At 42.8% G+C, this 25,979-nt stretch overlaps 2 protein-coding genes across 5 annotated transcripts in view; one reads left to right on the top strand and one right to left on the bottom strand.

Annotated features, from left to right (window-relative positions):
* Positions 1-2,682, top strand: part of DLGAP5 (DLG associated protein 5) — a 43,114-nt gene extending 40,432 nt beyond the window's left edge. Inside the window, exons 19-20 of one of the 3 annotated variants that reach the window (XM_030810899.1) lie at positions 2,071-2,161; positions 2,283-2,682. In XM_030810899.1, coding sequence (XP_030666759.1) covers positions 2,071-2,161; positions 2,283-2,302 — 111 coding nt within the window. In that variant the 3' untranslated portion in view covers positions 2,303-2,682. The remainder of the gene's footprint in view (positions 1-2,070; positions 2,162-2,282) is intronic. The other 2 variants (XM_030810884.1, XM_030810891.1) reach the window with 2 other exon arrangements.
* Positions 2,683-5,389: 2,707 nt separating this feature from the next.
* LGALS3 (galectin 3) lies at positions 5,390-21,841 on the bottom strand. Of its 2 annotated transcripts, none has more exons than XM_003267720.3 (6): positions 21,755-21,841; positions 13,626-13,647; positions 12,350-12,673; positions 10,365-10,453; positions 7,977-8,142; positions 5,390-5,696 (listed from the first exon to the last, which is right to left on the bottom strand). In XM_003267720.3, the coding sequence occupies exons 2-6, from the start codon at positions 13,641-13,643 to the stop codon at positions 5,541-5,543; spliced, it is 753 nt and encodes a 250-aa protein (XP_003267768.1). In that variant the 5' UTR covers positions 13,644-13,647; positions 21,755-21,841; the 3' UTR covers positions 5,390-5,540. The 2 variants fall into 2 exon arrangements, with proteins under 2 accessions (XP_003267768.1, XP_030666776.1); XM_030810916.1 differs by having other exon boundaries at positions 21,710-21,796.
* Between the last annotated feature and the right edge of the window lie 4,138 nt (positions 21,842-25,979).

Below are 25,979 nucleotides of genomic sequence, written 5' to 3'. Positions count from 1 at the left end.
TTTTATAAAATGAATATTGCTTTTCTATTTGTGTACAAGGCTTAAAATTTATATCTTATCGTTATTTTGCTTACTATTTTTCATAGAATGAAGAAAAATTTGGTGTTTATATACTTTAAAATATAGTATGTTTTAATATTAACCCTGAAGATACGTTTCTCTATATGATTTTTTCTATCAAATTTGCTCTGACAAACTGGGTACTTGAATATCTGAATATATTTCTAAGTGATTCAAGAAAAATCTAAGGCAAAGTTTCTGCCCTTCTGGGGAAATAATGTCTATCCCACCTTCAGTCATCATTGGTTATTTATGTCCTGCTATTTTAGTGGCTACTTCCCTGCTTTTACTTCTGGTGACCTCTTGCCTCTAAATCTAGTTCAAACAGCCCTTTTGTGAAGCCTTCTGTAAAAGCTCTTACCTCTCTCATGTTAATTTATATATAGGTACAGATGCATGTAGGCATACAATGTTTACATTTCATCTCTTATTCAGGGTATAATATGAATGCGTTCCAAAAATATAACTTCCGGAATCAAATTCCTTATTAACTGTAAATTCCACATTAGGTAGAGCTGTCTGATTCATACCTTTGATACTGGCACTATGGCACGAATTAAATAGTGCTCTCTTTCCTGCTGTTTATATATAGCATTAGTTTCAGCCCCATCCCAGACATTTTTTGTTGTTGTTGTTGTTGACAGAATTTCACTCTTGCACCCAGGCTGGGGTGCAATGGTGTGATCTTGGCCCACTGCAACCTCTGCCTCCTGGGTTCAAACGATTCTCCTGCCTCAGCCTCCTGAGTAGCTGGGATTACAGGTGCCTGCCACCACACCTGGCTAATTTTTGTATTTTTTAGTAGAGATGCGGGGTTTCACCATGTTGGCCAGGCTGGTCTCGAACTCCTGACCTCAGGTGATTCCCCCCCCCCCCCCCCCCGCCTCAGATTCTCAAAGTGCTGGGATTACAGGCGTGAGCCACCTCGCCCGGCCGATATTTTTATTTCAATGATCTGGAGTTAGGGATTTGTCATTTTTTTTCTTCATCAAGTGATTCTTATGGTTTACACCTGTGGTTTACAGCCTTACCTTGGAATTTTCCAGGACTAACTACTAGAATAGATCAGAAAACGGTCTTGGTTTTATTCTTCTTTAATCTCAGAATATAATAAATTGATTCATAAAGCAAGTATAGGATCAAACAAACACAGTTTTAGTTAACTTCACGAAACCTGGCAAATACTTAGCTTCCATAAGCCACGAATTCCTTAAAGACCCTTGTATATCTTGTCTTTCATTATTTTGCAAAGCTGCCTTTTTTGTGGTTAGGCTCTGGGCTGCCCTGTGTCTCAGGAGCAAAATGAAATGTGTTACTGTGACCCATGTACCATTCTTTCTTGGTTTTAGCCTTCTTTAATCATAAACTGAGACCTAGAGGATCAGGGCTTTCAGCATAAGGCCAACTTATGTAAACCTGATTTAACCCTGTTCCCAGATCGAACTCTGAATGATTGATTCTGAGAATATATGTTGTTATAAGTAAATCCAGAGATTACCAAATCGTAACATTTTAATAGTAATGTGATTAAAAGTACATCACAATTATATGTTCTCATTGATAAATCTTAATACCTTATCATTTAGTCTGATATTTTTTTCACTTCTGTAAATATTAGTATTTAGATGTCTACTTTAGATCCAAATTATTGGTTGCCCCAGTAGCATAATTTGAACTTGAAGCAGGGCTTGAGGGAGTAAAAAGATCCCAGCAGGATCACACAGTATTAAAAGGCCTATTAAGTGCTATTATATGGTTTAGGATTTATGGAATCTATGTAAGTGGCTTAAGATATAGCCTCAGTTTTATTCATTCTGCATACACTGCTTGAGTCCATTTACATATTATTCACATTTTTATACATATATTCTGAATATACCTTTCCAATTAAAAAAACCTAATATACATTTGAAATAAGATCTGCTGGAAAGTAGCATAATCATTGTTGTTTATAATTTTATTGTTATATAGGGAAAATGTTTACATGTTTCTTGTTTGTTTGTTTTTGAGATGGGATCTTGCTATGTTGCTCGGGCTGGTCTTGAAGTCCTGGGTTCAAGTGATCCTACCACCTCAACCTCCCGAGTAGCTGGGACTACAGGTGTGCACCACCGCACCCGGTTTATTTATGTTATTAATTAATCCACTATAGCAATGTTGAAGAATTAATTGGTGAAACTCTTGATAGATACTTTACTGACTTCTCTGGATTTGTTCTCCAGCCAGGTCTAAACTGCAGTAATCCATTTACTCAGCTGGAGAGGAGACATCAAGAACATGCCAGACACATTTCTTTTGGTGGTAACCTGATTACTTTTTCACCTCTACAACCAGGAGAATTTTGAATTTAAAAATAAATCCAAACATTTTCCTTCATATTATCAATGCTTATATATTCTTTAGACTATTGAAATTTTGGAGAAAATGTATTTGTGTTCACTTCTGTAGTATATAATGTTTTAATATTCTGTGTTCATCAAAGTGTATTTTAGATATACTCTTTCTCAAGGGAAGTGGGGATATTTTGTACATTTTCAACACAGAATAAAAAATGTACTGTGCCTTGCCTCTCTTGTTTAAAAGGAATAAGCTTAAGGCTAAGTATACTTATTAGCACTTATAAACATTCTTTAGTTTAATTGAAATAACCTGTGACAGAAATATTTGCATCTTTTTACACTTTATTCTGAGTTTGAACTCCTAAATTTGTTGACATTGAACAGCTTTGGGTATTACATATTCCAGAGTATTCTGAGTTTCTTTAGATGAGCTTTTTGGATTCCAAAGTCAGTTTGACATGCTGCAGTTTCAAACAGTTCAATCATTAGAGGTGCCCATTAAATCCTTACCTTTTTGTTTTCATATTCCCATTGGCATGGCTAAGAGCCATTAAGGAAATGCTTTTTTCTTTTGAAAAAAATCTTATCAATCATACAACATCAGTCACATGAACATTTAAAAGATTGGTACAAAGAAACCCAAGATTTACAGTTTACGCAAAGCAGTATGCAACACAATATTTTGCTCTCAAAAATAAAGCAGATCATAATAAGACAATGTCAGTAAATGTGGTCTTTAATAAGATGTATCACTGAATTGTTTTGAAAGCTTTCAGCTGTTCATGGCCCTGGGCCATTATAAATCCTAGTTTATGTATATTTCTTTTTCCTACATGGCTTATTTGAATTACCCAAACAAGCAATGAACTCAAACTGGCTTAACAATAAGGAAATTTATTATTTCACAAGTTATCAAAGTGATTCCAGGTACTATATAATCAATAGCTCAGTGATGACATCAAGGTCCAACTTTCTATTCCTAGTTCATTCTGTTATCCTTGATGTCGGCTTCTCTGTGGCTGGGTCTTTTTGGGGTCATAAGATGGCTGCTAGTGGCAGTTAGAGTTATGTCCTTCCCTTTGGCCTGATTAGACCAACTAATGCCACATCCCCATCTGCAGATCAGTGAGCCAGCAGGGGACTGACTTAAATGAATCAGAATTCCCTGTTGAATCTGGGATCACACCTGAATAAAACCACGGCTCTTAGGAAACAGGGAATGGATATTGGGTAGGCAACCATCAGTGTCCCTTACTAGATAATGTGCTTGGCTATTGGAGTCTAGAATTATGAGGTATTAGGAAAATTTTTAGAGACAAAATGAAAGAAAACTGCTTTGGACAGAGCAAGAGTTCTTAATGCAGCGTATTTTCAGAGAAAAAAGGAGTTCTTTTCTACCAAAATAGAATGGGAATTTCTATTTACTGAGGACCTACTATTTGACAGTCCCTTTGCAAACAATATTTTACTTAATGTTACAGTAACTCTGTAAGAGCTGTGTGCATTTTATAGACACAGGAACCAAGGCTCAGAGGATTTAAGTAATTTTGTGTAAACCAAGTTCTCTCTTTTCTCCAAAGCTCTGTTCTTCCATTTCTTTAATAAGAATAGAACAGTCAAGACCAGAATGTTAGGGTAAGGAATTTTTTGAAATATGCTATGATATGCTGCCCACATCCCTCTTTAGCGATAGAGGACTTATTCCTTGAGATGCAGGAAGTGCTGCTGGCAGGCAGCCCTCAGTTGACATCCTTTGTGAGGATTATGTTGCCTCAGCTGAAGAGAGCCACTTCATCTCAGGTCACATTCTCTTTCCCAGGTGTCCTATAGTCAGTGACCGATCAAAGTGGGGGTATAAAAAGGCCTGGCCCCCCTTGCAGCTCTGAAGAAGAATCCCAGCTTCAGAACTCCCCCTAGGGTAGGGTAAGTTATTGCTGCTCAACTTCTCCCTCAACCCAGTCATGTCTTTCCCATCCCCACATGTATTGATTGCAAGTACACTCCCTCACAAGCTTCTTGAGATCTAATCTCTCTGTTTCCTGGGAGACCCAACCTGTGACAATTACTGATTTAACAGATTTGAAAAGATAGTATTGTGTAAAATAGTATTTTGAGCCAGGTGTGGTGGCTCACGCCTGTAATCCCAGCACTTTGGGAGGCCAAGGTGGGTGGATCACAATGTCAGGAGTTCAAGACCAGCCTAGCCAAGATGGTGAAACCCCATCTCTACTAAAAATGCAAAAATTAGCCAGGCTTGGTGGCAGGTGCCTGTAATCCCAGCTACTCAGGAGGCTGAGGCAGAGAATTGCTTGAACCTGGGAGGCAGAGGTTGCAGTGTGCTGAGATCGCATCACTGCATTCCAGCCTGGGCAACAGAGTCAGATTCTATCTCAAAAAAAAAAAAAAAAAATGTTGGTCTTCTATAAGATGAAGTGGTTTTGCCACATCCTAGTTTTGGAATTTTATTAATCTTTGGGCTTGCTGCTAATAAGGGTAGAAAGGCATGGGTAAGAGTGTTGATGATAGGAACAATTAAATTTTGAAAGCCGACTATATAAGATCCTTTTTTTCTCTATAAGAGATTTCATTAAAACCAGGGAGATGGTCCTATATTGGTATCAAATTACTGATTTGAAAGCAGTGAACTATAGCAGGAGAAAACAGGATTAAAAAGCCGTCAAGAAATATACCAGAATCCTAACAATAATTGTCTATGGGTCATAGGTCATCTATAGGTTAACTTTTTCTTAATGCTATTCTCATTTCCTGAACATATATTTCCTTAAGAAAATGAGAGAATAATTTCCTTGAAACATCTGATTTTTATGAAATTCTGGAAGAGATAATTTTGTGGTAATATTTACTTTCTCCTTAAGAAAAATATTTTAACAAGTATAGGAAACCTTGAGGCCCCAATGCAGTATTAATATTGCTACATATTTTTTCCATTGTGCATTATCTAGAATAAACCACTCCAATTAAATGACATATTGAGACAGGTAATTCACTGTAATATTTATTAAGTAGATGACTTACAAGAAGGATATTGATGAATGTAAAAATTTTCACTCACAGTGAACATGAAACCTTTACACATGTAAGGTTTAGATTCTTTTTTTTTTTTAATCTGCCGTTTTCAGATTATATCATGGTGTATGAAGCACTGGTAAGGTCTATGTCACCAGAAATTCCCAGTTTGCTGATTTCATTGAGATTTTTAACCCGATGATTGTACTGCAACAAGTGAGCATCATTCACTGCAACCTTGAAGTGGTTAGGTTCAACCAGTACTTGTATCTGAAATGGCATATACATAAACTGTTACATGAGGTGATGCATATGTCAGCTGGATTTAGCCATTCCACAATATATACATATTTCATGTGCACGATAGAAACAATTTTTTGTCAACTGAAATGAAAAAAAATGTCCATTAATTTCAAACCAGTCTGGCCTGAGCTCAGGATGTCCAGCGTTTCATCCTTATCATTTGTGGGACCAATTAAGATCCAGAGAAAGTAACTTAACAGCAAAAATTCCAAGTTATGCCGGGCGTAGTGGCTCACGCCTGTAATCCCAGCACTTTGGGAGGCTGAGGCGGGTGGATCACAAGGTCAGGAGATCGAGACCATCCTGGCTAACACAGTGAAACCCTGTCTCTACTGAAAATACAAAAAATTAGCATGGTGGCAGGCGCCTGTAGTCCCAGCTACTTGGGAGGCTGAGGCAGGAGAATGGCGTGAACCCGGGAGGCAGAGCTTGCAGTGAGCCGAGATAGTGCCACTGCACTCCAGCCTGGGCGAAAGAGTGAGACTCTGTCTCAAAAAAACAAAAAACAACAACAAAATTCCAAGTTATTCAGGTTTTTTTTTAAAGCAACAAATTTATTAGAAGGATACATAAGTGAAGCCATAAAGGTGAAGGCTAAAGATTTGCCTGCATAAAAACTTAAAAGAGCCTGGGTGTGGTGGCTCACACCTGTAATCCCAACACTTTGGGAGGCAAAGGTGGGCGGATCTCTTGAGCCCAGGAGTTTGAGACCAACCCAGGCAACATGGTGAAATCCCATCTCTACAAGAAAAATACAAAAATTAGCCAGGCGTGGGTGGCATACATCTGTGGTCTCGCTACTAAGGAGGCTCAAGTGGGAGGATCGTTTGAGCCTGGGAGGTTGACAGGCTGCAATGAGCTGTGATCGTGCCACTGTACTCCAGCCTGAGTGACAGTGTGAGACCCTGTCTCAAAACAACCAAAAGTTCTGGTATGGCCTAAAACACCTAAAAGAAAAACACGAAAATAGGATTCCTTTGGCAAATGTTGTAAAGATTGATGATAATCAGTTTTGGCAAGGGTAGGAGAAATCTACTCTTCCAATAGTGGATGTTCATTCCTACATCTTTTTGGAAGCAGCAATTTGACAATATCTAAATTGTAAACATGTACATTTAAAGCAAAGATTTCTAGAAGATTTGCTTCTAGGAAGCAAAGATTTGTAAGGATAGTTATTACAGTATTTTAGTAAAATCTTTCCAGGTTGGAGTGTTTCTATTCTGTAAATTTTCATCAGTAGGGTACTGGTTAAATTATCACATATCTAAAAATGAAATACTATTGGCCAGGCATGGTGGCTCATGCCTGTAATCCCAGCACTTTGGGAAGCTGAGGCGGGCGGATCACGAGGTCAAGAGATCGAGACCATCCTGGCCAACATGGTGAAACCCCGTGTCTACTAAAAATACAAAAGTTAGCTGGGCATGGTAGCGCACGCCTATAATCCCAGCTACTTGGGAGGCTGAGGCAGAAGAATTGCTTGAACCCAGGAGGCGGAGGTTGTAGTGAGCCAAGATCGTGCCACTGTACTCCAGCCTGGCGACAGAGCGAGACTCCGTCTCAAAAAAAAAAAAGTGCTATTAAGTAACAATATTCTGATATGAAAAGATGTCCACCAAATGTAGACTGTGGTCCTTATTTGTCCCTGTTGTTGAAGAGTTTACAGTCCAGCTGTTTTATTCACCACTCTATAGTCAACCCTAACTCAATGCTGTGGACCTCATTTGTTGAAGCAGTGCTTACAAATAAAAAGCATGCTATATGTCAGAAAATACTGGCAAGATACTCATCGAATTGCAACTTAGGATGGGGGAAGGAGTAAAAGATAGGAAACTTTGTTAATTTAAAAATTTATAAACTTTTCATAAAACTTTAATTTTAGAATAAAAAACATTTTTCATCTCTATGCCAACTGCGTTGTTTTAAGCAACAAAGTCGCAGTACAACTGTACCATAAAGACTTTTTGCCTTTTTTGTTAAAGATTGTATTCTTTTCATTTCTAGAAAGGCTTAAACTCAGAGGGGTGGCAGCAGTGATGATGGTGAGTTGCCTGAAAGGAACTGTGAGTGTGCCACTCCTGGCCATGTTCTCAGCCTGCTGAGCCTGGTCCCCTGGGCAGGGAGAAGATACACTGGTTAGGCACCTTAGGAGAGGTGATAAAAACTCACTTCAAGTGCTTTGTGGTTTTAGAGTGATTCCTCATGAGAAATATACATTATCAATATATAATAGTAGCAATAACTTACTTTGAATGGTTTCCCACTTTCAAATGGGAAAACCGACTGTCTTTCTTCCCTTCCCCAGTTATTATCCAGCTTTGTATTGCAAACAATGACTCTCCTGTTGTTCTCATTGAAGCGTGGGTTAAAGTGGAAGGCAACATCATTCCCTCTTTTGAAATCTAAAGCAATTCTGTTTTAAACCAAAGACCAGTTATTAAAATGATTAAAGCTGTACATTTGTATCATGTAAAGAACATATAATTTTCTAAAAAGCAAATAATTTCATAATACAGTACCTAGGAAATTTTTCTGAATGGAAAGCAAATAAATCAGAATGAGTTCAAACTGGAAATTATCCTAAGCCCGATATTCTATGTACTATCACAAAATCTAAAGCAAGACAATAGATGTTGAATTTTTTTGCCTCATTGTCTTCGATCATATTTCCATTCATCTGTAATGCCCCTACAGACTCATGAAAACCCTTCGAGGTTTTCTTACAGAGGTTTAGAGCCACTCTGAGGACACTTTATCCCTTACTATAGATAATGGTTATCTCTTTCCTGCTCTTCCAGTTTGCTTTCAATACCTGGTAAAGGCCAGCCAGCTATATAGTTAACAGCCATCAAATACCTGGCTTCTTCATAATTAACCAGAAGCCCTAGTTCCTCTAAAACAACAAGAATGAGATAAGGTAGTTAATATTCAGTATCTTGTTGCTAAGTTGTAAAGTCATGATAGTAAATGTGGTAAACATTCTGTGATGTGAGCCGGAACCAATGAAATTGCTGGTTTAGCTTTTTGACCCTGTTCCTTCTCCCTGGATGTTAATGCAAACACAAGCCCTCTTTGACTAACCCCATCCCTGAGTTTCCCAAAGTGTGCTCTATAGAGCAGTAACACCAGAATCATCAGCAGGTATTCGTATTTTAAAGCCAGGTCTGCACTCTAGACCAACTAACAAAGATTCTCTGTGTATTTTGATTCACCCAGTAACAGTCACATTCAACCACAAATGATCTTCCAGTGATTAAATTTGTAAGGAAAAAACAGCATAGAATTTGTGTTTGACTAAATATACAATGTTGTCATCTCTGTCAGCTTAAGCACTTTTTTTTCTACGCAGTTCGTCATATAGAATTTACAGGACTAAGCAACAGTTTTTTTTTAGTTTACTACCATAAACCATTTCAACCAGAATTAGTTTTGATCTGCCAGTCTCAATCTACATCTCTAGCATTATTAGAACTAAACTTTCCAGTGAAATGACTCTAACAAGACAAGGATACCAAACTGGGTATTCAGTGTGCGTTAGGGGTTGTGGGAGGAGGAGAGCAGATATTTAATAAATCATGAGTGCTGTGTGCACAGGATAAGGTGTGCTGGGTTTTATGTGATGTTGGGAGGAAATATGGATAAGGACATAGGTAGAGGATGTATATATTTTGTAATTTGCTATGAGATGGGCATTATTGTGCGGGGAAGTTCTGTGCTTACAGAAGTTGTCTAGGCTGTGTGGAAAGATGGGTTGGCTTAGGATAGTGACTACCATTGCAGAAACAGAGGAGGCTGGCTGAGGTGGAGCGAATGAGCATTTGAATGTGAAATTATCAGATCAGAAGTGAAGTCCATCTCTTGATTGCAGGATGTGGAACAAGGTGACAGACACTGAGACTGTTTATGGATTCTTGCATAAATCTGTGTACATGGTTTGAATTTGTGCCATTTAGGTACTGTCCATAAGACCTAGAGACACTTCCACTAACCTCAGGGGCAGGCATCTCAGATGGTTTCAGGACATGGCCAGCTTCCTTATATGATATGTAAGTACTACATAACCAGTGGTGACAACCAGGGCCAAGCGGCCCAGGACAGCCATAATTAGCATGTGTTTTCCTAAATAAAGCCTCACCCCATCCTAGCCCAACTCATCAATCAAACCACTTCCAATAGCAAAGGTTGATTTATGATGAAGTTTTTAACTTGTAGAATCTCTTCAAACCCATAAGCAAATAGTATCTACTCAAAAGACGGGTTCCCAGGCCTGCCACTGATCATCTGTAGAACCTGAGCCTCAGTTTTGTCTATAAAAAGGGGAGAGCAATATTCCTTATCCTGCCTTCAACCATGAAGATTAGCTGACATAGTACATATCAAAGTATAGAATAAGGTGTGTTACCGTTTACTATGAGTGCCCTGATGCTTAGCAAAATTATATGGGAATATGTATGGATTTATGGGATAATCTATATGATGGTATAGCCAAGATTCTAAATATGTAGTTCTTTAAATTGTACTAAAATTCAAAATAGCACCGTAAGACAGGGCAAGGAAAAAAAATCAAGATAGGCCATTCTTTATTCAAAAACCAATCTACAAATAGGGTAGGCTTTTTAATTTTGCTCTCCTTACCTGTTTGCATTGGGCTTCACCGTGCCCAGAATTGTTATCAGCGTGCGAGGCACCAGTCCCCCAGGCAAAGGCAGGTTATAAGGCACAGTCTGGGAATGAACAATTACATATGTGTCAATAAGGAGTCATGTTTCTTTGGGGAAAGAAAACGATGTTTCTAAAGTTCCATCACTATTAATATGTGTGAAAAACACATAACTCTAGTATATGCCATCTGTCCAGACTCTCGGGCCACTTTGCCCAGGGGCCAAAGAGATAAGGCTCCCTAGATGTACAAATAATAATTGAAAGCCATCAGTAAATCTCATTACTACGGCCATCCCAATTTGTACTTATTCATGTTGACTATTTTTGGAAAGGCTTAAGCTAGATCTTGTGATCAACATTAACATTTTTGTATCACTCTTAAGGCCCTGTCATGGTACATGCTTCACTGTGGTTATTCTGCTTCCTGGGGGCAAGCAGCATATCATATTCTGGGCTTGTGGGTTCTCATATGCTCTGTATTCACATGGCTCCAGCAGAGTGCTTTGATGTGGCAGATACTCAGTATTTATGGAATGAACACTGTTAATACTGTGAGGTTCATTCCACAAATGTTTATTGAGCAACTACATTCAAGGTACTGTGAATATCCCCAAAGCTCTATTTATTTATGGCCTCTTTTCTTTCCCTTTTTAAGACTTCCCCTGGGTTTAACTATCACCTAAACCTTTTTATTTTTTGAGACAAGGTCTCAAAAATCCGGGTCTCAGTTGTTGAGGATGGAGTGCAGTGGTGTGATCATAGCTCACTGCAGCCTCAACCTCTTAGACTCAAGCAATCCTCCTGCCTCAGCCTCCGACAGTGGTGGGATTACAGGCATGAGCCACCACACCCAGCCCATCCAAATATTTTCTTTCTAGTCCTGATGTGTACTAGTCCTGTACTTCCTCCCACCTGGATTTGCTGCTAGTGCCTCAGATTCAAAGTGTGAACTAGAATGGTCTTCCCTACCCCCTCCCCCATCAGTTCCCCTTCATGAGTTCCCAGTTTGGGCTAAAGCTTTGCCGATGGCTCTAGTTGCTCAGCCTTGAAAAGTCAGAGTCCTCTATGACTCCTAAGACATAATCAGTAGATTCTGGGGGTTCTTCCTCTGTAATCTCTCTTACATCTGCCTGTTCCTTTCCACAGCCTTCATGTCCCCCTCTCTCTGCAACTGATCATCTCTGGTATAGTCCCTCTCAATGCCACCCACTCCCCCAAGTCTTTCTACTCTAAACTGACCTAAAAGGAGACAGTGCTACCTTGTGCTGTCTTCTGCATAGTCCTGAAATGGTCTAATCCCACACTGGTACTTAGCTCTTTCCTCATATTTATTATACGTTTTATCATCCAACTAGATTATAAATCTGGAAAGGAAGGATCCTGTGGCTGAGATGTATCTGGATCCCCCATGGAGTTATGTTTTACACTTAGAATTCACTTGCTAAGACATTTTAATTTGCATGAAAATTCAACCCTTAGATCACAAAATTATCTTTAGAAGGTTTTTCAAAACCAGATTACCCTGGTTCCTCTACATGTTTGCTCAATGACCATGGACAAATTATATCACTTCTCTATTGCCCCATTTCCCCATGTGTGAAATGGGGTTATTAACAGTATCTTATAGGGTGGTAATGGGGTTAAATGAGATTATCCATGTAGATGCATACTATTGACATGTACTCAGTAAGTGTTAATAATAACCAAAATGTTCTCCATTACTACAATCTTGATTTATATTCATAAGCAGCTTTATGAGTGCCTTCAAAATATTCATTACCTTCTGTTTATACTAACCACACACAATAAGCTCAATATGAATACTTAATTTTTTGACTCCACCAACATACACCCATGGCTGGCCCTTGAGAAGTGGCTCTAAGCAGCAGGTTTAAAGCTCAGGGTCTCCCTGAAGCCCTCTGCATGTCAAGTACATGAAAGAAGGAATGCCATCTCACCAGTGGCCCAGCAGGGGCACCATAGGGGCCAGTGGCAGGGTAGGCTCCAGGAGCACTTGGCTGTCCAGGAGGTGGGTAGGCCCCAGGGCCGCTGGGTGGCCCTGGGTAGACTCCAGGTGCAGGTGCTCCGGGATAAGCTCCAGGTGCTCCAGGGTAGGCGCCCGGAGGTGCCGGTCCAGGATAAGCCCCTGGGGGTGCCTGCCCGGGGTAGGCCCCAGGATAGGAAGCCCCTGGGTAGCCCCCTGCCCCAGCAGGCTGGTTCCCCCATGGTCCAGGCCATCCTTGAGGGTTTGGGTTTGCAGACCCAGATAACGCATCATGGAGCTGGAAAGAAAGACATAAACAATTACAGGACAGAAAGCATTCTCAAAAGCAGAATTTTCAGGAAAATAGGAATATGTGATCAAAGAAGGAGAGGAATATGGCAAAGGCATTACATGCATATCATTAAACTTTTTCCACTTATTAATAGTTTGAGTTTCTAAGACTAAAATTAGATGTTGGGATTACATATACTTTCTCACTTTATTCTTGCCTCCCAACGTCTCAAGATCAGGGAGGGCTGTATTTTCATAATTAGCTCAAGTCAGTAGTTAGTGCTCCTCTACTTACAGCACATACTTTTTAGTCACCGTGAGAAAAACAATCACAAACATCAGAATGCCCAGACTGTACCGCACTTCCCCCCTCAGAGGATTTCTCAGCTCCTGCTGGCAGAGTCCACTCCCTTATGCCCTGGGCCTTTTGGTGAAAGGGTTACTGTGAGTGAGTCCCAGGCCTCGCTCTGCCTGGCTTTCTTCCCAGATCTGCTGCTGGAAAAACAAGGCTCCAGCTCGCAAGCCTTCATTGGACAAATGAGTCCAGGGGAAGCCACGCAGTGGGAGAGTGAAAAGGGAAAGTCATGGTAAAAACAAAACCCCCAGCCCTCAACCATGTGGAGCTGATCGAGGGTAAGAAACAGGCATAAGGCCTGGCGCGGTGGCTCACGCTTGTAATCCCAGCACTTTGGGAGGCTGAGGTGGGCGGATCACGAGGTCAGGAGATCGAGACCACGGTGAAACCACGTCTCTACTAAAAATACAAAAAATTAGCCGGGCGTGGTGGCGGGCGCCTGTAGTCCCAGCTACTCGGGAGGCTGAGGCAGGAGAATGGCGTGAACCCGGGAGGCGGAGCTTGCAGTGAGCTGGGATCGCGCCACTGCACTCCAGCCTGGGCGACAGAGGGAGACTCTGTCTCAAAAAAAAAAAAAAAAAAGAAACAGGCATAAAACACTTACCGAAAAATTGTCTGCCATTTTCCTGAGAGAAAGAAAGAGACAGAGGTTATCATTTGATCCTGAAAGCTTTCACTGATTTCCATTAAACTGAACCTCACTACTAGTTCATTGTGCAGTTCTAGTCCATCTCTAGGCATTATGCCTAAGTCAGTAGTGTGGGGCCACAAAAACATCTCTTCAAGGGGCAGGGATGCTTTCCAGCTAGATCGCCAAACCCTATTTAACTCACAAGTTTAAACTTCCATCACACTAGCCTGTGCTCTGAATCTTGCCCATCTGCCCTCTGTCCCCACTAACTGCCCCATCCCCTCCTCTGAGTTTTTGAAGATAAGCAGTGATTGATTCCTACTGAGACAGGAAAGACAATGACCTCCAGACATAGTTGCTGCCCTGTTACTTATTCCTCTATTTGCACACACTTATGCCTGCTCTTGGCCAGGCACTGCGCAGGCTCCTATCCAGGTGTGAAGATGAATAGGCCATGATCTGCATGGTCACAGGGGCCACAGGATCTAAAACTCAAAACAATTGAGCCCACAGAGATATAGAATAGAAGGATGGTTACCAGAGGCTGGGAAAGGTAGTGGGAGGGGGTGGGAGGGAGGTGGGGATAGTTAATGAGTGACAAAAACTGTTATAATGAATGAATAAGGCCGGGTATTTGACAGCACAACAGGGTGACTATAGTCAATAATTTCATTGTACATTTGAAAATAACTAAAAGTATAATTGGATTGTTTGTAACACAAATAAATGAGAAGACGGATACCCCATTTTCCATGATGTGATTATTAGGCATTGCATACCTGTGTCAAAACATCTAACATACCCCATAAATATATATACCTGCTATGTACCCATAAAGATTAAGAATTAAAAAACAAAAAAGCCAAAGGGCCCACAGTCCAGCAAGGCAGATGAGATGCATCCATGGAAATGTGAAATAACAAGTCACAGATGCTATGAGTCAGAATATGTGCTGTAGGAATTGAAACCCAGAAAGCTTACTTCTAAGAAGGAAAGGAAAGGTGCTGTTGGGAGCTAAGCCTCAAAGGGCAGCTGAAATTTGTATGTGCTTTTTTTTTTTTTCAAAGGTACTTGTTATTCCAAATAAAATCTTTGGCAGTACAACAAACTAAGATGAAAAAATTCAGGCAATGCGACGTGAAGGAAAAAAATATTTGGGTGTAAGATGCTACCAAAGAGGGTTTGCCTAAGGGGTGGTCTGGAGACATCAGTCCTGCTTTCTCCTGTTCCTTCCCATGTCAAGGCTCCAAAAGCACAAGATGCTTCACAGCTGTTGTAGGTGCTCCAGCAGTGAGGGGAGCAGGGCAGCTGGGCCCCTGAGTCATGGGTGAGCTCTTCCTAAGCTCAGGATCACCTGTGCCATGGCCTGAATTACCTGGACCTTGAAACAACCAGAATAGCCTTCTCTTTGATTTACCCACCTGTGATATTTACTCAATCACTTTTAGAAATGGCATCGGCCCCAAGGGATCCAATAAATGTCCACTACTTGATTCAAATGCAAGATATTGGCTGGGTGTGGTGGCTCATGCCTGTAATCCCAGCACGCTGGGAGGCCAAGGTGGGCAGATCACTTGAGCCCAAGAGTTCAAGACTAGCCTGGGCAATATGGCAAAACCCTGTCTCTATGAAAAATACAAAAATTAGCTGGGTGTGGTGGCGCATGCCTGTGTTCCCAGCTACTCGAGGGGCTGAGGTGGGAGGATCATTTGAGCCTAGGAGGTCAAGGCTGCAGTGAGCTGTGATTGCACCACTGCACTCCAGCCTGGGTGACAGAGCGAGACCTCGTCTCAAAAAAAAAAAACCCATAAAATATTACATTTTTTTGGTAAAACTCAAACAGGCAGAGCTCCTCCTAGGGCTTAACATATGCTTCATTTACACACACTGGATATTTTATACAGGTTGAGTATCCTTTATTTGAAATAGGACCAGAAGTGTTTCTGATTTCCATTTTTTTTTTTTTGTTTTGGAATATGTCCTTATGCCCAGTTAAGCATCCCTAATCTAAAGAGCCAAAATCCAAAATCTCCAGTGAGCATTTCTTTAGAGCATGACCTCTGAGCATCATGCAGGCATGCAAAAAGTTTGGGATTTTGGAGCATTTCAGATTTCTGCATTGGGGATGCTCATCCTATACTATACTACTATTATTTATATCATAGTCAGACATTACCTTTGACTAAAATATTTTTGTACATCTTTTTTTTTTTAGACGGGGTCTTGTTCTGTTGCACAGGCTGGAGTGCAGTGACATGATATCAGGGCTCACTGCAGCCTCCACCTCCCAGGCTCATGTGATCCTCCCACCTCAGCCTCCCAAGTAACTGGGACTACAGGCACACAACACCACACCCAGCTAAGTTATTTTTTTTTTTGTAGACACAGGGTCTCTCTATGTTGCCCAGGCTGGTCTCAAACTCCTGGGTTCAAGTGATCCTCCCACCTCAGCCTCCTAAAGTGCTGGGATTACAGGCATGAGCCACCGCATCCAACCACACATCTCTTTTTGAACATGGTCATTCTGAAACCTATTCAGAAGTGGTTAGGTTATGACCATGCCCATTTTCCAACCTAGGGAACTGCTGGCAGCTTGACAGGGAAGTCACGGTGACTCCAGAGGTTACTACATCTTTCATTTACGTTACATCCTATAGTGCTTGGCTTTTTAAAGCAAAAGTTGTGAGCTCCTCTGCATGTGCCTCCTTCCCCAAAAGGCTGCCACACTACCATACAAGAAACCGTATAAGTTGCTACTGCAGGGGGAACTTGAGAGAAGAGTTGTTACAGAAAAGGAAAATAAATGAAATTTTTTAATTCAGAAAAAGAAAGTCTCCCTCATTTTGGATGCCAGTAGGAAACAATCTTGAACTTCAAGGTGGGCAGAAAGCTTAGTTCCTTTAATTACACATACTTCTTCCACCCTAAGGCAACATATCAAAGACCCAGCAATAACGTTATCAACATTTTGATTTCTTTTAAATGTCCTCTTTGCACAGGAGCTTATTGTAAACCTCAGCACCACTGACACTTCAGGTCAGATGCTTCGCTGTGGGGCGCTGTCCTGTGCACTGCAGGATGTTCAGCAGCATTGCTGGCTTCAATACATATGCTGCCAGAACTCCAGCATACCACACTCCAACTTGTGACAACCAAGTGTCTTCAGGCCGGGTGTGGTGGCTCACATCTGTAATCCCAGTCATTTGGGAGGCTGAGGCAGGAATATTGCTTGAGCCCAGGAGTTCAAGACCAGCCTGGGCAATATAGCGAAACCCCAGTCTCTACCAAAAAAAGGAAAAAATGTCTTCAGACATTGCCAATATCCCCTGGGAGCGAAATCATGGCTAGTTGAGGACCGCCAATCTAGCTAGTTAGCAGTGTATCCCTACATGAATGTGCACACATGGTTCAATAAAAACCAAAAAGTTTCAATTGTTAAAACTAGCTGAATTTGCCTTATAAAGGGTCCTAACATAACTCTATTCAAATTAAGATGTGTTTAAAGGCTGATTCCAACCAGAAAGTCCAATAAAGAAGGCATTTCCACAATTTAATATTTATTCTTTTCAAAGCCTCCGCTCAAGCATGTTTAGTTTATTTTCCAATCTAACCAAATCCAGTTTGGGAAACAAAGCAGATCTTGCTGCATTTCCACTGTTTCAACACCACCTCGGAGGGCAGTATAGATTGTGTCTCGACACATTAGACAAGGCCACTAGAACAAAACCTGGTATTTGTGTGGTGCTTTTCAGCTTATGAAGCATGTTCACATACCTTATCTATTTTAGTTATAATGACAATCTTTGTGGTGAAATCTTGTACTGTTCTGCCATCTCGCTGTCCAGCCTGGGACATGAATCATCCCTATGTCCAGCCTATCCACACTGTAGATGCTACCCACCCACAAGTCACTTAGTAGCAGGCTTGGTTATCAGATCAAAAAAACAGTATATATAGGGTTCGGTACTATCCATGGTTTGAGGCATCCACAGGGGGTCTTGGAATGCATCCCCTGAAAATAAGGGGGAGACTACTGTGTTCTCACCATAAGGAAACTGAGGCTCAGAGAGATAACACGGTGGCCCAAAGTCATCTGTCATTGGCAGATCAAGGAGTAGGGCTCGTGTCTTTTTACTCCTTATTTAGGCTCATTCTACACCAATAGAAAACATCACACTTTGAAATTTTAAAGTACAGTCCTTTGAAAGTGTTAATTACTTCATTGGGAAATTAATTCTCTGACTTACTCATCTGTAACTACATAACACACTGAAATTGTAAACAAATTTTTTAAAAAGGATTGTGTTTTGGTCAGAAAACTAACTGGGTGATTCATTCAAGCACAAAATGATATTGAATATTGAATACAAGAATGCCATTTTGTATAGTCACTTGCTAATTATAACCACATTTTAACCAATAAAGTGTACTTTTCCAAAAATTGGGTATGCCCCGTTTTGATTATGTCAACTTCCAAACATGAGATTTCTTTTTTGAAAAGCATTATAGGCCGGGTGCAGTGGCTCACGCCTGTAATCCCAGCACTTTGGGAGGCCAAGGCAGGAGGATCACAAGGTCAGGAGTTTGAGACCAGCCTGGCCAACACAGTGAAACCCCATCTCTACTAAAAATACAAAGAATTAGCTGGGTGTGGTGGCGGGCGCCTGTAATCCCAGCTACTCGGGAGGCTGAGGCAGGAGAATCGCTTGAACCCGGGAGGCAGAGGTTGCAGTGAGCCGAGATGGCACTGCAGCCTGGGAGGCTGCAAGGCTCCATCTCAAGAAAAAAAGACAAGAAAAGCATTATAACGATGCTCTTTTGAAATCAAGATTATTAACCTCAAAACTTTCAGGAAAACTAAAAAGACATCTATTCAGATAAATATCATCCTTACCTGCCTGAAATTTTTTTCGTTTTTCTTTTCAGATGAGTAGTTTAGAGAGAGAGACATACAATCAAATGTCAGAAATCTTCCCACTCTACAGATACTATAGATATGTGAACCCCATCCTGGTGTTTCCAGGATCAGAGAATTTTGAAGAGTCAGAAGGAAAAAAAAAACACTTCAAAAAATAAACTAAAAGTAGAGAAATACTAGCTGGGTCTCCACATTTGTAAACACCTACAGTAAGCAGTTCAGTGTAGCTTCGGAATAAGGAATTTAAACATGAGTTAGAATACAGACCATTTTAATCGGCTGTTAATTGGTAGATTTCCCCTTTAACAAAGAGTAGCTATCCACTGCACTATGCTATTATAGGCCCACCCAGCAATCAGTCCGGTTGTCTGGGTTCCCAGGGGCACTTCTGAAATGTCTGCTCATAAAGGTCCCTGACCTGTGCGCAAGCCATCACGGGAGAAGACTACTTCCTGAGCCCTTAGGCACTGCCCTACACTGCTCCTCAAGTAACACAAGAGGCAGTCTACTTCCTGTCCTTGCTGAAACACAGAGCAGGACTTGAGGAAAGCTTATTTGCCAAAGACAAATTCAGTGATGCTAAGTTGGAATAAGGGAAACTAGTCCTTTCCTAGGATTTCTTTCTCATCATAACTCCCTGGCATCAAGGAAGGTAGTTACTTTCTGCTTCTCATGACTGATTTTTCCCCCTATGGAAAAGCTGAACAGAGGTCAAAAGAGAACACATTACACTTGGTCAATAGCGAACTGGAAGTATACAGCAAGCACAGCCTAGACTGGCTCTTAAGTTACCCACTCAGAATTTAATGAGAAGATCCAGTTCAGGCACCAGACACAAGGAGCTACCCTTGAGTGGGAGCCTGTGTCCCAAACGATCACAGGAAAGAAAAGCTATGTTTGAGATCAGTTACCACAAGTATCAAGTACATAAATTTACAAGCCACTTGGCATTTAAGGTCAACACGAGATTCTGAAGGCATACTACATGAACAAAGGTCTCGGCTGCAGTTAAGGTTTAGAGTCTGGCTAATGAGGGTTCTGTGTAAAAAGGTATCTAAATTATACATGAGACCAGCATTAGCCTCTTGACCTCACTAAGTGAAAAAAGTCTTTATAAAGCACCTATGCATATTTGTAGCACAGCGAACTATCATAGATTAAAGACCACTTAACAGAGCGAGACACCTATTCTACTTGGACACAACTAGTTTTCGGGGTCAGTCCATCAGGCGGTACTCGTCCTCTTCTGCTTCTTACGTAACTTAGTGAGGCATCCTCCTAGCACTTCTAAGTGCTAAATATTCAAGGACCATCATCAAACTTCTCCCCAGAATCTGGACTAAGTGCTGATTTTAAACATCACCTCTAAATATTATGAATTTAGGAAGTTGCTTAAGTCCCCCAAAGATCAAGGATGGGGTATGATCATCTTTAGAATGAGAGACCCTACCCTAAGGATTGAGAGTAAATGTCTACAAGGGAGACTATTGTTGTAGAAAAGTAAATGATCATTATTCAACTTTACCTTTTATGGAAACACACAATTTCCTACTATGAAATATTTATCAACTTGAGGTAGGCCAGGCGCAGTGGCTCATGCCTATAATCCCAGCACTTTAGGAGACCGAGGCAGGCGGGTCACCTGAGGTTGGTGGTTCGAGACCAGACTGACCAACATGGAGAGACCCACCCCCCCCACCCCCCCACCCCCCACCCCGCCACCACCACTAAAAATACAAAATTAGCCGGGCATGGTGGCGCATGCCTGTAATCCCAGCTACTCCGGAGGCTGAGGCAGGAGAATCGCTTGAACCCGGTAGGCAGAGGTTGCGGTGAGCCGAGATAGTGCCATTGCACTCCAGCCTGGGCAACAAGAGCGAAACTGCGTCTCAAAAAATAAAAATAAAAATAAAACAAAAACAAAAACCTTACGTAAACAAATCAGAACTTTGGAAGCTGACGAAAGCTTTTTCTCCTCAGGCTCTGTGCCCAAGTGGTTAATTGTATCAGTCTCATTTTCTTCAGAATTAACTGAGCCTTCTCCCATTTCTTCCCCAGAATCCTAGAAACAGCCTGAGTCACCGAGGTCCAGGTGTCCTCATTGTGCAGCAACCCAACTCCCAGAGTCACTTTACAAACATTCCGCAGTCTCTGGAATCGGCATGACGAACTTGAAGGGTAAGGCTGAAACCTAAGTCCCAGCCTCCACCATGCGTCCCCGACTCCCTGGACCTGAATGCCTACTGCTCAGAGGGCAATCGTTTTAGTGTTTCTATTTGAGCACCCGATAATTCAGAATAAACTCTCAAACATGTTGTGAAAGCTCCCCGCTAGGGCTCTGCACACTAGGACCAACATTCTGCCACATCCACCACTTCCTGGGCACAGTCTGGGCAGGGAGGCGCATTTGATTCGGAAAAGCTTAGAGTTTGCAGTCTTTGCTAAGCCGGGTCATGTCCACTCAGGCCATGGGGCAAGCACCATTTTCTGTGGGATCAGCAACCAGACAGCGGCTGCAGCCCGGCCGCAGCTGGTCCTGGTGGAAGAACTCATTCGCGCTCCACTGCGAGATCTCCTCCAAGTCCAGCCTCAGCTGATGCTCAAAAGCGGCCGGGCCAGCCAAGCTGTGGGTCCCGGGAGGCGCCCTATGCAGTCCCGGGAAGTCCCTTCGCTCCCCCGCGGCCGTGATCTGGGAAAGGGTGACGGGGCTCCAACCCCAGTTAGAGAAACTGGAGCGGCCGTCTGGTTTGCTGAGCGAGCCCCTCCGCCTCCCCTCGCAGCGGGACCTGGCGGGACTGGGGTGACCAGACTGCGGCTCGTTACCAGATGGAGCTTACTCCGGGGCCGCAGAGCGCAGCCAGCGGAGGTGAGACGGCAGCGAAGCCCCCGAGGCTCCGCAGAAGGTGGCCCGTGCCGCCGCGGAGACGTGTGTGGGTCTCGTAAGGTGCTGCCAACCTTCCCCGAGCGCCAGCGCCCTCGAGAATCAAAGGCGACTGCCCCGGGGCCAGATCGCTGCCCGCCGCCCCGCACCCGGAGGGCAGAGCACAGGCTGTGGGGCTCTCCGCGCGCGCCCCGGCCCGGTCCCGGGGAGCCGAACCCCCTCCGGACCGCGCCCCAAGCAGCGCCTGGGCGCCCTCACCCCTGCCCGGCCGGAGCCGCGTCCGCCGCGCCCCGCGCCGCTCACCGCTCTTTGGCTGGCTCCGGACGGCTGCTGGCGAGGAGCTGCGGGCGCCGGCGGGGCGGTGGCTCCGAGCCTCAAATACTCCCAGCCCCGCCCAGCCCGCCTCTCCCGAGGCGGGGCGGCGCCCCTGCCCAGCCCGTCCTCTCCCTGGATCAGGCTGGGCGAGCCCCGCGCCCGCCTGACACCCCGAGCCGCCGCCACAGGGGCGACCAGGAAGCTCCCGACGGGGAGAGCGCGGGCACTGAGGGGCGCGACCTCCGCTGCCACCGTTAGGTTCCGTGGCGCTCCCGGGGCCTGGGCTGTGGCCGCGTCTGTCCCCCGCCCTCTCCAGAATCACCTGAGTGAAGAATTCACTGAGAGGAATTCAATTAATAGGTTGCTTTATTTGTAGAATACAAAACCAAAAACCTTTTCAGTGTCTATTCCCTAGGGTACTGACTACAAATTGACTACTTATTCTAGATCAATAGGCCTAGTCTCAAAGCAATTCCCTTATGAAGCAATTAATCAGACAACTCTTTAACACATTTTACACAGGAAATTCACATTATATATATATATATATATATATATATATATATATATACCCTCCTTTTAACTTTACCTTATCGTTTTGTTAGAAGAAAGAGATAAGTATTATTATCTCATTTTTACTGTCAGGGTGCTATAGTCTGAATGTTTATATCCCACCAAAGTTCATATGTTGAAATCCTAACCCTCACCGTGATGTATTAGGAAGTGGAGGCCTTGGGAAGTGATTAGGTCATAGGGGCAGGGTCCTTAGGAATGAGATTGGTGCCCTAATAAAAGAGGCCGGAGAGAGACCCGTTTCCACTTCCACCTTTTGAAGACACAGCCAGAAGGTGCCCTCTGTGAACCAGAAAGCAGGCCCTCACCAGAAATCAAATCTGCTGGTCTGGATCTTGGATTTCCCGACCTTCAGAACTGTGGAAAATAAATGTATATTGCCTATAAGCTACCCAGTTTATGATAGTTTGTTACAGAAACCCAAACAGACTAAAAGAGAAAATGATTTACTTATCCAAGCTCACTCATGTCTAGGAACAAAATCCAGAAATCCTGGCTCTTACACTTTATCTGGAAAAGCACCAGGCCAAAGAATCCTTGCAGGTCAGAACAAGGATCTCTGAGGAAAAAAAAAAAAAAATTAAGGGGGGTGGGGGAAGAATATTTGCAGTGACTGGCTTATGTAAACTATGGAGAAAACCAGGTATCATCTGGTTCCTAAATAATTCCTGTAGCCCTTATAGTAACCGATTAATAACATAAAGATAAATTATTTCCTGCAGTTTTTCAACTTAGGGAAATGTTCCTGTGAAGGACTCACTTGATGGAATTGAGAAGCTGTCTTGGCACTCTCTAGGATAAATTTGAAAGTGTCTTAGTGGCTGGCACTGTTCCTGCAACATTGTCTCCTCTAGGCTTGCACATAGAAGTCACAGTGTGGCTGGGGATTATTTATGAAAGTATGAACTCTTATCTGAAGAGGTAGCCTGGCAACCAATTTATTTGAATGGATCACCCATAGTAAATGACTAACCTCTGGGTAGTAAAAAGGTGTCACCCAAAGGAATGCCCTTGGTCTCCAGGGAAAATGCTATAAATCTTAAGACTTTGAGTCATGAGGCCTCATGGCCAGGTGTGGTACCCTTAGAGGGTTAGCCATTGGTAATAAGAAAAGTAGATAGCCAAATGAATTGCTGTGGAGGCAAGGGACGGATCACACTCTTGCCTTTTCTTCTGGTCATTTCAAAGATAGACAAAGTTCATGCCATGGCTACTTAGGGGGCTTGCTTACACCTGATTGTATGATCAGACATCCTTTTGGCTTCACTTCCTTACTTGTACATCCCCATGAATACTTTGGTGCCAACTTCATGCCCCACAAAGCTAACAAAAGGATCCTGCTATGATCAGGGTGTGCCTGGGAATTTATAATTTGTACACATGCAATAAACGGCTCTTTATTACCCAATCCAAAGTCATATCCCTTTTCTAAGATAAGCGTAAAAAAGAACCCCATAAAATCAATTAAGGTATCATTGAGTGACTTCTATGTACAGCTCACTGTGTTATTTGAAATAAGGGACAAGGCAAGAATTAGCCCTCAAACAAATAGGCTGGCTGGTTTCTACGGATGCAGAGATTGTAGGCCCCTGATAAAAGCAAGGATTCTAAGAGAGGCATCTCCACAGGAGGGAAAAGAGGAAACTTGGGAAAGCAGGTGGCTGTCCGGAAGGTCAGGAGGGAAGCTGGGTAAGAACTTCGGTTAGAGCCAGAAGAGAGTAGGAGATGAAGATGAGAACAAAAAGGGAAAGTCTTTAAGGATAAGCAGAAAAGAGAAACGAAGACAGTAATTGGAGGAGAAAGAAGAGCCAGTTATTTATTTTTTATTTTTTTTTTGAGACGGAGTTTTGCTCGGCTCACCGCAACCTCCACTCCCAGGTTCAAGTGATTCTCCTGCCTCAGCCTTCCCGGTAGCTGGGATTACAGGCATGCACCACCACGCCTGGCCAATTTTGTATTTTTAGTAGAGACGGGGTTTCTCCATGTTGGTCAGGCTGGTCTCAAACTCCCTACCTCAGGTGATCCGCCCACCTCAGCCTCCCAAAGTGCTGGGATTACAGGCGTGAGCCACTGTGCCCGGCAGCAAAGCCAGTTTTTTAAAGTCACCTTTTAAATAAGAAAACAGAACCAGAGAGAAAGGAAAAAGAGAGGAGAATAGAAGAATTATGAAAATATAAAAAGTGAGTGAACCTGGAACAAGCCAGAAAAGAGGAGAGAAATTTCCCAGAAATTAGCACTACAGTGGGCCAGATAGGGAAAGAATGTCTCACAAAAGCTGAAGTTCTTATGAAATATAAACAAAAATCTTGATATTAAGTCATGTAGACAGCAGAATACAGGAACAGCCAGAAAAGAGCAAAGCGGCTGCTTTCCAGTTTTCACATTTGGACCCTGGGGAGCCCAGGCAAGTTTGGCAATTCTGTGTCTACATGGTGTTAACGCATCTGGGTGACAAGTGAAGAGTTGAGTCAGGCCTCAGGGCACTTGGTCTTTCTGGTGCCAACAACTGGATTCTGGGTGGCTGGCAGACTTAGGGACTGAAAGAGAGGCTGAGTGTTCTGGGGAACCATTTATGCGTTGAAGACAAAGTAATTTCCAGTTCCAGAACGAAATGACTGTGGCTGTCTGCTGTTTCTAGTCCCAGTTATCTACATGTACTTACTCATATCCAAGGCCTTTAGTGAGGGCCTAATATATGCCTCAACTATTTTGCAAAATCCACCCCTTCTAGCTCGCTGAATGAACAGGCTCACCAAAACCTGGTCAACAAATGAAATAGGGTCGGTGGCAGTAATGTGCCCAATGATGGTTTACAAGGTCTTACCACCTGGGTTGCAACTACAGCCCCTTGGGGACAGAGTGAGAGTCAAAACCTGCTTAGAAGGGAGCAGCCCCTCCTGCCTTGGATGGGCAGGCCAACAGCGTCAGGGAGAAGAGGTGTCCCAGGTGCCACTGCAGGTGTAAAGCCCCTTCTCCAGCCCAACCTCAGCCCTGGCTACCTCAGCCTAACCTTCCTTGTTTGTCCCTCAAGCCTAACTAACCCAGGCCTGTCTTCAGCACTAGCCACCACCAAACCCACATTCCTACCAGTCACTTCTGTCTATAGACAGGAAGTGGCTGCTGCCACTACTTCTGCCCTTATTGCAGCCACACCCAGGGCTATGCTTTTAACCACGCTATAGGGCTATGATCTTAACCATGCTACAGCATTAAGCTGCCTCTTGAGGAAGTATAAAACCAGGGAAAGGGATAGAGAATGTGCGAGCTTGCTAAGGCTGCCATAACAAAGCACCAGGAACTGAGTAACTTAAATAACAGAAATTTATTTTCTCCCAATTCTGGAGGCCAGAAGTCCAAGATCAGATGTTGGAAGGGTGGGTTTCTTCTGAGGCCTCTCTCCTTGGCTTGTATGTCTCTCTATACTTCACATGGTCTTTCTTATATGCCTGTCTGTGTCCTAATCTCCTCTTGATAGAAGGACACATTCGTATTAGATTAAGACGTTATTTTAACTTAATTGCCCCCTTAAAGGCCCTATCTCCAAAAACAGTCACATTCTGAGCTATCCGGGGCTAGGATGATACTGAAATAAAAGTTTTTGCAAAGAGAGAGGGACACAATTCATCCCGTATCAGAGAAG

Source organism: Nomascus leucogenys, chromosome 1a (assembly GCF_006542625.1).
Source record: "Nomascus leucogenys isolate Asia chromosome 1a, Asia_NLE_v1, whole genome shotgun sequence".
NCBI classification, from domain to species: Eukaryota; Metazoa; Chordata; class Mammalia; order Primates; family Hylobatidae; genus Nomascus; species Nomascus leucogenys.
The sequence above is the reverse complement of the archived record's forward strand: the minus strand, read 5'-3'. Positions and strand labels throughout refer to the sequence as shown.